The sequence below is a fragment of the Arachis hypogaea genome, chromosome 20, assembly GCF_003086295.3.
Source record: "Arachis hypogaea cultivar Tifrunner chromosome 20, arahy.Tifrunner.gnm2.J5K5, whole genome shotgun sequence".
Classification (NCBI taxonomy): Eukaryota; Viridiplantae; Streptophyta; class Magnoliopsida; order Fabales; family Fabaceae; genus Arachis; species Arachis hypogaea.
Window position 1 is genome coordinate 130341037 of NC_092055.1, and position 10794 is coordinate 130351830.

The 10794-nt window shown below is 32.6% G+C and overlaps 1 protein-coding gene across 1 annotated transcript; it reads right to left on the bottom strand.

The window, feature by feature from the left end:
* Nucleotides 1–1915: 1915 nt before the first annotated feature.
* On the bottom strand, nt 1916–9008 carry LOC112786369 (uncharacterized). Its single transcript, XM_025829757.1, has 5 exons — nt 8808–9008; nt 8317–8381; nt 2843–3082; nt 2614–2735; nt 1916–2130 (listed from the first exon to the last, which is right to left on the bottom strand). The coding sequence occupies exons 1-5, from the start codon at nt 9006–9008 to the stop codon at nt 1916–1918; spliced, it is 843 nt and encodes a 280-aa protein (XP_025685542.1).
* Between the last annotated feature and the right edge of the window lie 1786 nt (nt 9009–10794).

The window sequence follows — 10794 nt, forward strand, 5'->3', positions numbered from 1 at the left end:
CAAAATGTTACTAAAATAGTAGTATTATATATCTTTAATTTGAATTTTGTAGTTTTGTTGCTAATAAAATTTATACCATATTACATGAATACACAAAATCAATCACATATATATGATTATTTTTAATAGTTAATTACTTTGTTATAAATTGTATATATATATGATTAATTTAATGACTTATTTTTATATATATAATATTTTTTAACAAAATTATCAATGTTACTATTGCCAAAACAAAAAGTGTTCGTATATTTAATATGTATATTATTACTTTTTTATATATAACTTTGTATTTTTTAGTTCTATATATTTTTCTATGTATTAAAATAAGAATTTAATTTTAATATATTAAATTTTTAAAATAATAAAGAATGTTTATGTGATAATATCAAAGTGGTTCAACTATTTCAATTTTGGTATCATGCATATAAGTATATAACCAACCCTATTCTATAATAAAGTGTAAACCCTACATAGCATCACCTCGTATATACAAGACAAGATAGAAAGTTTGGTATCTTGCAGCTTTTATTACCTTTTATCTTTCAATATAATGCTCATTCTTCTTTTAAGCATTTATCTATTTGCTTCCTTTTATTCAATCAACTTTAAAAGGAACCCAAAAAGTGAATGCAATTTCTCACTTCCCACGTTCAACTCACAATTGCATTTCCAACACATAATAATTTAGTTAGTAGCAGTTGTTATTATTTTATTTTGCTTTCGTTTTGATAAAACTAGCTCTTTCTATGTCTTTCTAAAATTTGACTAATCTAACTTAGATTCGACAAATAAAAGTTCTAAAATATAATTTTTTTTAACACTTGAATTCGAAATTTTTATTTAAGAAATCAAAACCTTATTAATTTTCGAGAGGACTAACTTGTCTGTGTGGATTGGGTTGAAACTTGATAGTATTTGGGATTTTTAAGTCCACTCCTTATTTAATTTATAGTTTGGTTGGTTTAGGTTAAATATTTTATTTTTCAATCCAACTCAGTTTTGTTTATTTATGAGTTATTTGATTTGGATTAAATTGTACTTTAAATGTATTTTAAAAATATTGTTATTTAAAGTATATAATCACATAATAATTTTAATGAACACAATAGTGATATTATAAGATGTTAGCTTCACGATATTTCAAATTAAGTTTTGATCATTAATAAATTTAAATATAATTTAATAATTTTATTAATGTGTTATCTAATATTTTTTAAATATGTGAAATATACTAAGAAAAATTTTAAATAATATAAATAAGGTTTAATTATTCTTCAGGTCCTATAGTTTCACCGAATTTTCAATTAGATCTCTATACTTTTTTTTTTCTTTTCAATTGAGTTCCTATACATTTTCTTTTTTTCAATTTAGTCCATCTTAACGTTAAACGTCAAAAAAATGTTAGTGAATTGTGAAATTATTTGTATACCCTTAGGGACCCAATTGAAAAAACAAAAAAGTATAAGGACCTAATTGAAAATTCGGTGAAACTATAAATATTCAATGAAAGATATTCCTATAATCCTTATTCAATGATTCTACAACATGAAAGATATTCCTAGCTATAATCTCTTTTATTTTGTCACTATCATTCTTTTACTTATTTATATACAAATTGTATCAAAAATACTTTTTTTTTTACTTTTAAAATAACTTATCTTAAGAACATAAAAAAAAAGAAATGGATAAAATGAAACAGAAATAATAATAATAAGTATATATAAAATTCAGTTTTCATCATTCAATTATTCATTATGATCATATAATATCTTACATTTGGCTCAATATAAAAGAAAGGGAATGTAGCTCCAAGACCATCTCTAGCTAAGTTTGATATAGGCTTGACAATTATATGATTTGGCTCTGACATTAACATATTTTTTAGTACTAGAACATGAAAATTCAACCGAGTCTAGCATATAATAAAAAAGCAGAATTCATATTCAGATATTATTCGACTAGCAGCACTCCCAACCCTTGACATGCCAGTTGATTCCTTCTTAGCCTCATCCACCTTGAAAGTTGCACCACACACTTGACCAGAATTGTTAACTCTTGGGACAAGCTTCACCTCATTAAGTAGATGCTCAAAACTGCTCAAACCTCCGGATGTTGTAAAGAAGAATCCTAAACAAGCAGCAATACAAGTTAGTTTTTGCCGCATGATGTACAATTTGGAATAATAGGAGGACCTTGAAATGGAAAAGATAATGCAAAATAAATCATAAAAAACAAAGGTGGGTGAGGAAAAAGAAAATATCCATGTACCTACATTTTTCATTTCTGGGTTACCAACTCTTAGTTCCTTTTTTTCCCGAATAATGATATTGATATAGCATTTTAAAATTATTCCTAAACATCATTCTAAATGCTAAATGAAATAAGAAGTATATAATTTCAATGTTCTGGAAACTTTAAAAGCCAATAAATTCTTCTATCATTTAGTTAAGATGCTTAAAGGAAACCATTAGGAGGATTAATTATTTCTCTTCTTCCTCTTAATTCACTTTTCGCGAGCATATCTTTGAAACGTGAATCTCACAGAAAATGCTTAGCACAGCAGGCACAAAACAGTCACCGATTTTCTACATAAAATCATTTTAATATTACCTTTAGGAAATGGTGCAGAAGATGTCCCACAGCTCTTAGTTACAACCTCTTTCTCATCTGCAAGAACAAGATTTTCATCGGTATCAGCTCTCCAAGAGAAGGGAACACACCCATCAGCATCATGAGAAAGAGTAGAAAGATGCATTGTACCCCAGGATATAGTCATATAGAAGCAAATTACCGGCAAATAACTATGAGAGCAAAATAGATAGACCAAGGATTACTCACTGCAGCAATAAATGCAGTTTTAGAATCACTGTCAAATGGAATAAATGCAAATTCGCCTTGAAAATCTCTCACGACCTGAGCAGCAGGATAGGGACCACGATCTCTAAGAGTCCTGTATGCCTCTATGACAATTATCACCTCATTTGCCATTTTATTCAATCTATATTGCTGCTTCAGATGAGCAACGTTCTCAAGATGGCCTTGAAACAAGTAGAAGATGTCATCCACAACCGCAAATAGCCTGCCAACATAAGAAAAGAGACAATGTAATAGGTTTAAGGAAAAATAATACTCTTCTACAACTTTGTAACATCTAATTGTTTTCTGTAAAAATAGTTCTTCAGCCTCTAATTCAATTAGGTGTTTTCAGTCACAAAGATTTGGGGTAACAAGGTGTTTTACACCATCATAGATTGCCCAAAAAATATATAAATCGATGAAATTTGACAAGAATTGGTCCAACCAAACTACTCATGTCTGAAGCGTAAAAGAGAAGCTCTATAGTGATAGAAGAGAAGTGTGTAAGTCCATGGTGGTCTAGTAATGAGATTTTGAAATTAATTTAAAAATACTTCGAGGAAGGTTGGAACGAGATTTTTTATTTAAATAAACAAAATTAATTATTTATCCAATTAAATATATTTTTAGATTTTTATCGTTTTAAACATTTAAGCACGATTTTGTTGGTACAAAGAGCAAAATGAAGAATATGTACTGTTACTAGCAGCGAAATCCGTAGGGATTGGATTCCATAAATATCACTAATACTGCCAACGAAATCCCGAAAGAAAATTGTTATCCTTGATAACATAATCATGTTAGAGTTTTTTCTACAAAATTTGTTTTTTATGATGGCAAAAATAAAAATATTAACATTTGAAACTTCTCTATAAATATCAAGAACAGCGAAATGCAATCACACACCACACCTCTCTCTACCATTCTACTTATCTCTATCTATCATTTTTCAACATTTTCTCTTAATAAAATGGCAATTGAACACGTAAATGTTATCGTTTATCCTAATGCAACAATCAGGCGTAACGATGATGTTGTATCTTTTAAATGTAATGATCAAGTTACAATGCAAATATGATATTTGCAGTCATTAATTGAGTTGACAAGTTTAGTTCTGGTGAATATGGATTTGCTTGGCAAAAAATACATAAGAAAAATAAGATATCAATTTTTATTTATTGATAAAAGTCGAAGAATGCGTTATAAAGTATTTTGGCTTAAAGAAGACAAGCATGTTCGTGCTATGCTTGAAGAGTATGGAAAAATTGTGCACAACAAGTGATGAAGCGATGAAGTTCGTCTCCTATCTTCTTTTCTTTCTCTCTAAACTCTCTCACTCTCACAAATGAAAATTTTTCAAATGAGGTTGTGTTGAAAGCACTGGTAAGTGGCACACTATTTATAATCATCACTTACCACGATTTCGTTGGTAGCGAAAGTGCAATTGCACGTGTTCTTTTTCTTTTTTTTTTGGATTTCGCTGCCAGTAACAACGCAATTCATGTAATCTTTGATTTTGCTCTTTGTCATCAGCCTAACTTTGTCTTTGTTAATATATGTGTGAATTAAAGTATATATTGCCTAAAAATTCAGTTCAATGTTATTTTTATACTTATTTAATTTTGATTTAACTTTAAATTTATTTTTTTAAATTAACTATATTTTTATCTTTATTAAATTTTATTAAATATCTATAAATTAAAAAATGAAATAAAAATACTTTTAATAATCAATAACATGTTTTTTTATTCGTAATTATATGATATCTAGTAAATATTATTCTTTTTTAATCAAATACTTAAACAATATAATTATTGTATGATGTGGCCGTTTTGGATGACACAGTAAAAAATAAAATTATTAAATTTGTTAAAATAAAATTATTCTCACTGTTACTCATTCATTTTCATTCCTTATACCTCCATCACCGCAAACCACCACCCTCATATCTCCATCTCCAACTCTACGACTTTGACTTCATACCCTCTCTTTTTTCATCCTTGTCTCTCCAGATCAGTTACTTCATTCTTTCATTTTTTTAGATCTTGATGTCTTTTTTTTCCCAAACTTTTTTTTATTATGAAAAAAATTGAATGTTGTTGTTATTGTTGAAATTAAAGAATGTGATGATACTAATAGAGTTGTGGTGGTGGAGGAGATGACATAAGAATGGAGTAGAATGGAGTTGATAAATGGGGGATTTAGGAAGGTAGGTGGCTGGCAACATCGAGAGGTTGGGGGTTTGGGAGGGTGACATGGTTGGGGTGACAGTGAAAGGATTGAGGTTAAATTTTGAGGTGGTAGTCGTGAGAGGTGGTGTTGATGCCATGGTGTTGGGTATTTGTTCGAGATTGATGCCGTGTTGGTGGCAACAACGAAAAGGTGAGGATGAGACTGAAAATGAAGAAGTGGCCGTGAGAATAATTTTATTTTAACAAATTTAATAATTTTATTTTTTACTATGTCATCCAAAACGACCACACACAAAATAACGTGTCACCTGGTCTCCACCACCGTCGAAAAAATTATTCAGACGACGAAATGTTAAAAATGATAACGAAATTTCATATTGATGTATACAAATGATTCATTAAAAAATTAAGATGTACATCTATTTACCGTATAAAAATTTGTGTGTATTTTTATCTATTTTTTCAAAATAAAATTTAAAAATTACTATTATAAGAAGAAAATAGAATTGCATATAATTATTAAAATTTTCCAACCTACATGCAAGATTAAGTTGACAGCATAACATATAATTTCATACGTTAGATTGGACCAAATCACATTATGTACTACCACTACAAATAATATTATATTCCTTCTTCTAATTTTCGCGGATAGAAAATGGCTAATTATCGAGAGATTTTAGTGGCAGATTTTGTCTACCAAAATTACCAATAGATTTTGCAACGAATTTTCTAGTGATAATAGGCGAGATGAATTTCAGTTATATATATATATATATATAAAATAGTAAATTCTTTGTCTTAATTTATCATTAAAGTATGAGCTGATAGATGACTATATAACACATACATGTTCTAGAAATTATATAGCACATGCATATTCTTTAGATAAATTGTTTCATTTTAAAGTGACAATTTAAAAACAGTATTAGTACAGGCTAAGTTAGGAGATGATTAAGCCATGTACCTAATTTGCTTCAAGATATAATCAAATTACATTGGTTAGATTGCTATGGTTTCCCTAATTTTAGATAAATAATTATATATGATCTTGCATTGGGGATCCTTAACCTAACTAAACCTTATTTGATGAAAGCCTCAAGGTTAGGAATAAAGATATGCACATGCAAATTAAAGTATTATAAGCTTATAATTTTCATAAAGATATTTTGAATGAGAGGCTGATTGAACTTAAGTATGAATTACATAATAATTTATTACAGATAGATAAATTAATTATAATTTTAGTTAAAAATAATTATAATTGCAGTTGCTGAATAAAAGAAACGACAAAATATAAACCTAATTCTAGCTAATAATTAAAATAAACAGCTTAAATTTAAAATGATAACAAATCTCTAACATAGCCCACACCACTAAATAAAAGTCATTCCTTTTCTTTGTCAAAATACAACTGAAAGAGTGCACCCTATTAAAATCCCACTAGCTAGTAATTAAAAATAAAAAATATAAATAGTTTCACTAATTTAATTAGGTGCTGTCAGCTTCATTCCATGCAATATCAGGCACTATTAAATATTAAATAATAATAATAATCGAGCTGATGATGATGAGTGATGAATGAAGCTCAATAATTTTCTCACATTTTAATTATTTCCGTTCACTTTCATTGTTAGACGACTAATTGAAATAAAATTGATAGAGTTGCAAATTGCAATATAGGTTTGAATTCTCGGGGCTTGGAAGATTATGTTTTAACATACTCTAGCTTGGTAAATTTAAATGTGGATTTTGGGATGAGTTATAGTGGATCTAGAATTTTTAGTGGAGGCAAGAATTATATTAATGGAAGTTAGAATTAATGGATCAATTATATGAAATTTTAACGTCTATTAAGCTAGCACATGATAAGCAAGACAGAGTTGTTTAAAAGTTTGACAAGGAAGGTATTTTTTCAATTAATTCTTTTGTGCAGGTGATGCAGTGAGAATTCTTCCCGGAGGAAATAATCAGCTAAAGTTTTACCAGAACTATTTGAAAAGGTTTGGTTCCGCCACGAGTGGAGTTATTTATTTGGTTTACTTTGATAGGAAGAGTGAATACCAAAAAAAGACTGCATAGACTGAGAATTATTAGACATGGTGATAACATATGCGTTTTGTGTAAAAAAGACGTTGAATATATTCACCACTTGTTTCTGGACTGTGAATTTACTTGACAGGTGTGGTGTCAATGGCTATCTGACTTTGGGAGATTGTGGTCTATTCCGAGCTCTCTAAAAGAACACTTTGAGAGATGGACAGATGTTGCTAACAGGAAGGGAGAGCGCAACAAATGGCTCATATGCTTTTTTTCGGTTATTTGAAATGTTTGGTTAGAGAGGAACCAGCAGATTTTCAATAACACGGAAGGGAGTGCAGAGGAGGTATTCCAAAAATCTTTAATCAGTTATAAACAGTGGAGTAGTTTGGATCTTTTTTTTATTGATGGTAATGCTGGAGATGACACTAGGAACAATTTTCTGTTTATTGTGTTTACATGTTCTTTTTGTTTGTTAGTTTTATGCTCGCTTCACTGTATTGTGTTGAGCTCCTTTGTTAAAAAAAAGCTTGGTAAATTTAAAGTTTTGAAAATCGAATTGATAAAAATTTAAATGTTTAAAAATTTTATCAAAGTTTATTCCAAGTTAAAATAATATAATAAAAAATATATTTATGTATAAAATATATTTTTTAAAGTATTTTTTTGTATTTATTAACAATGAATTTTTATTTTAAATTAGATCGATTTAGTAGATAATTTTTAGTTGACCTAATTAAATCAGTTATTTTACTCCAATTTTTAGAACTATGATTATTCGAAAACCATACAAATTTTACGCATAGAATTGTTAAATATATGTAATTTTTACCGTTAACTCGCTATTAACATATTTGGAGATATGACGAGGAATCTAACAATAATGTAATCTTCTACTAATTTGCAATTAACTAGTACAATTACTGTTGTCAATGAGTTATAACTCAAATGACATAATCTTTTTTTACTCATTTAGAAGTTACGGGTTCGAGTCTCTCTATTTTTGGTAAAAAAAAACTAGTACAATTATTATATACATGGAACATTATATGATAAAAATTTGTTAAATTAGTAATTATTTATAAAGAATATATGTTAATATATATATAACATTGGATGGTTCAAATGCTAGATATAAGATTGTTTTTGTTCAGTTGTTCGGGTGAATGGCGGTTCGGATGGTTTCGGGTCTGGAGTTACTGGTTGTATGAGGGGAGATTTGGACTTGAACGCGAGCTCCTCGAGAAGAAATGTTGCTTGAATCGTCGGTGGGTCGGCGGGTGGGGCCACCTGCAAGGTCACTCCGATGCTAAAGTCAGTGCTCGTACAATGAGGCGGCTAATTAGGGTAAAAAGTGACGTACCTCTGGGGATGAGTAGGTCCCTCCCCATTTATACTCTATGCTCGGGTGGGCCCTTTCTTTTGGGCCCGTCCGCTTGGAAGCTTCTACTAGCTATCCAGGTCTCCTCAGCGAAATATGAGGTGGCATGTGGTTACCTCTGGATGCGGGTCGAATACCCGGTGAGGTCGGTGATTCATAAGTGGACCCATGACCCTTGTTGGGCTGGATTGGAACAGTGCCCCAACATACCAAGCCGCAAAGCTTGGAGCTTACGATTGGTACGTTCAAATTACTTACGCTTTTCCGGGTTGGGCCCTTCTTAGCCCGGGAACCCGTTGACGATATTTTCATACTTTCTTCATTTCATATTTTACCTTTTCACTTCCTCTCGCCTTTACCATCCCACAATCCACATTATCCTTCTTGCCTGCTATGAATTTTCCCATATTTGCCTTCCATCCATCGCTTGCTTCTGCTTTATTTACTGGTAAATGATCTTTTGTTACTTTTTTTGTCCATTTTTTACACCTTTTTTCATTGTCGATTGTTGCACTTGCTTCTGTTATTACTGTCATTGTGTTTGCTATACGTTGCATTTGTTGCATTTTGCTTCATTTTGGCTTCTGTTTGGTTCTTGTTTTGCATAGATTAGACTTGCCATTATTAGCTAGTTCTTAGAGGGGTACCATAGGTGTCATTTTTTCCTGGATTTAGGCCCTAAACTAATGCAAGTTAGCGTAGTATAGTGATATAGTAGAACATAATTCCATTTTTTTATTTTCTCCGAGTTTCTGACTTCCCGAGTTGACTTAAGTGGTGCTCCTACTGTAGGTATGGCACAACAACCAGTGGCACAAAATCGTGTAAATCACTATGTCTGGGTTACTTCTAATGTGATGGGCACGGCTTCCAGGATAACCCAAAAGGAACTTCAAGATTTTCGCAATTCCGAGGCCTTATGTGAGGGCGGCCCGGAAGAGGCAAATTACAATATTTTCGTCTCGGGAGATCGTGAGCGCGTATGCCAGCTAGATTTATCGTCTCTCTGGATCGCCGACTGGTTATGGGTATACAAACCCATGTTCACAACGCTAGGGGTTCATCTTCCCTTCTCACCTTTTGTTATGGCTCTACTGAACCGATGTGACGTCGCCCTGTCACAACTTCATCCAAATAGCTAGGCTGCCATCCGCTGCTTTGAGATGGTGTGTGAATATTTGGAGCTCCTGGCCTCTGTTAATGAATTTCTTTACCTCTTTTTGCTCACAAAACCCTCCTGAGAAGGCAAGCACAAAAAAGGCTACCTCTCCTTCCAGGCTGTACAAAATAGACGAATCTTCAGACTTTTTGAAGATTCTTTTCATGGCTTCAAGAGCACCTACTTCAAGGTTAGGCCGGCTCAGGGTCATCACCCTTTCTAGCTTACCCTTGAGGGTGAAAGATGGATTCCGACGTATTGGAGCTTCGGTGCCAGCTCCAATTACTTAATAAAAATGACCTACGAGGGATTAGGTCAGGAAGGTCGGCAAATTACCGACAATCTATTAGCAATTTTTGGCTCCAAAAATCTTAATCCTCACTTATTAATGGGCGACTGGGAATCCGGGCGCTGGTGCATGGGTAAGTCTTAGATCTCGTTCTCTAGTCTTGGCTGTTGCCTATTTTACTTTCATCTTTATTCTTCCATTCCTTGTTTCTGACTTGGCTTCTGTTTTGCCTTTTGCTTGCCTCTTGCAGTGGGAATGCTCGTCGGGAACACGTCCCTAGCCGCTTGATGACCCACCTCTTCCCAGTGATGACAGCGGGGACGACAGCTCGACAACCCGCATTGCCAAGCCCAAGACCCATGTTGGTGAGGGCGAATCAGTCAAATCCTCTGACTAAGGAACGTCCTGAGAACCCCGTTGAAAACCCTGCTACTGACGAGGGCGACCGGCGTAAGGGGGTAATGACTGAGACTGAGCCTGAGGTGATAGTCATTACCAATCTGAAGAAGAGAAAGACCTCTGTGCCTGAGAAAACTTTTATTGTAATGGAAAAAAATTTTGATGCCGGCTACTTCATCGACTCTCAGCTCCTCCCCAGCACAGAAGACTTCTTCCGTGATGAGGATTTGGCTACCCAGGCATGGTGGACTTACCGAAGCCTAATTCCGGGCAGCCGCCATTGCCCGGAAGGTCGAGCCTGTATTAGCGCAAAGCCAAGTCTTGGAAAGGAAACTTAGGGCGGCCCAGAAGGATGTTACCAATCTTAAAGCCCAAGAGATATCCTTGAAGATCCGACTAGACGAGGAGGAAAAGAAGTCCAAGGAAAGTGCTATCAAGATTAATCACTTGGTGGATCGTGACCTCTCTCTTTCCC

Excerpts from the sequence above, each read along its gene's own strand:
- LOC112786369 (XM_025829757.1), bottom strand. The coding sequence starts at position 9,008 with ATGACAGTAATAACAGAAGCAAGTGCAACAATCGACAATGAAAAAAGG. Across the intron at positions 8,382-8,807 it reads AGGCGAGAGGAAGTGAAAAG|GTGGCCCCACCCGCCGACCC; the intron begins GTAAAATATGAA and ends GTGACCTTGCAG. Across the intron at positions 2,131-2,613 it reads TTCTGCACCATTTCCTAAAG|GATTCTTCTTTACAACATCC; the intron begins GTAATATTAAAA and ends CTGCTTGTTTAG.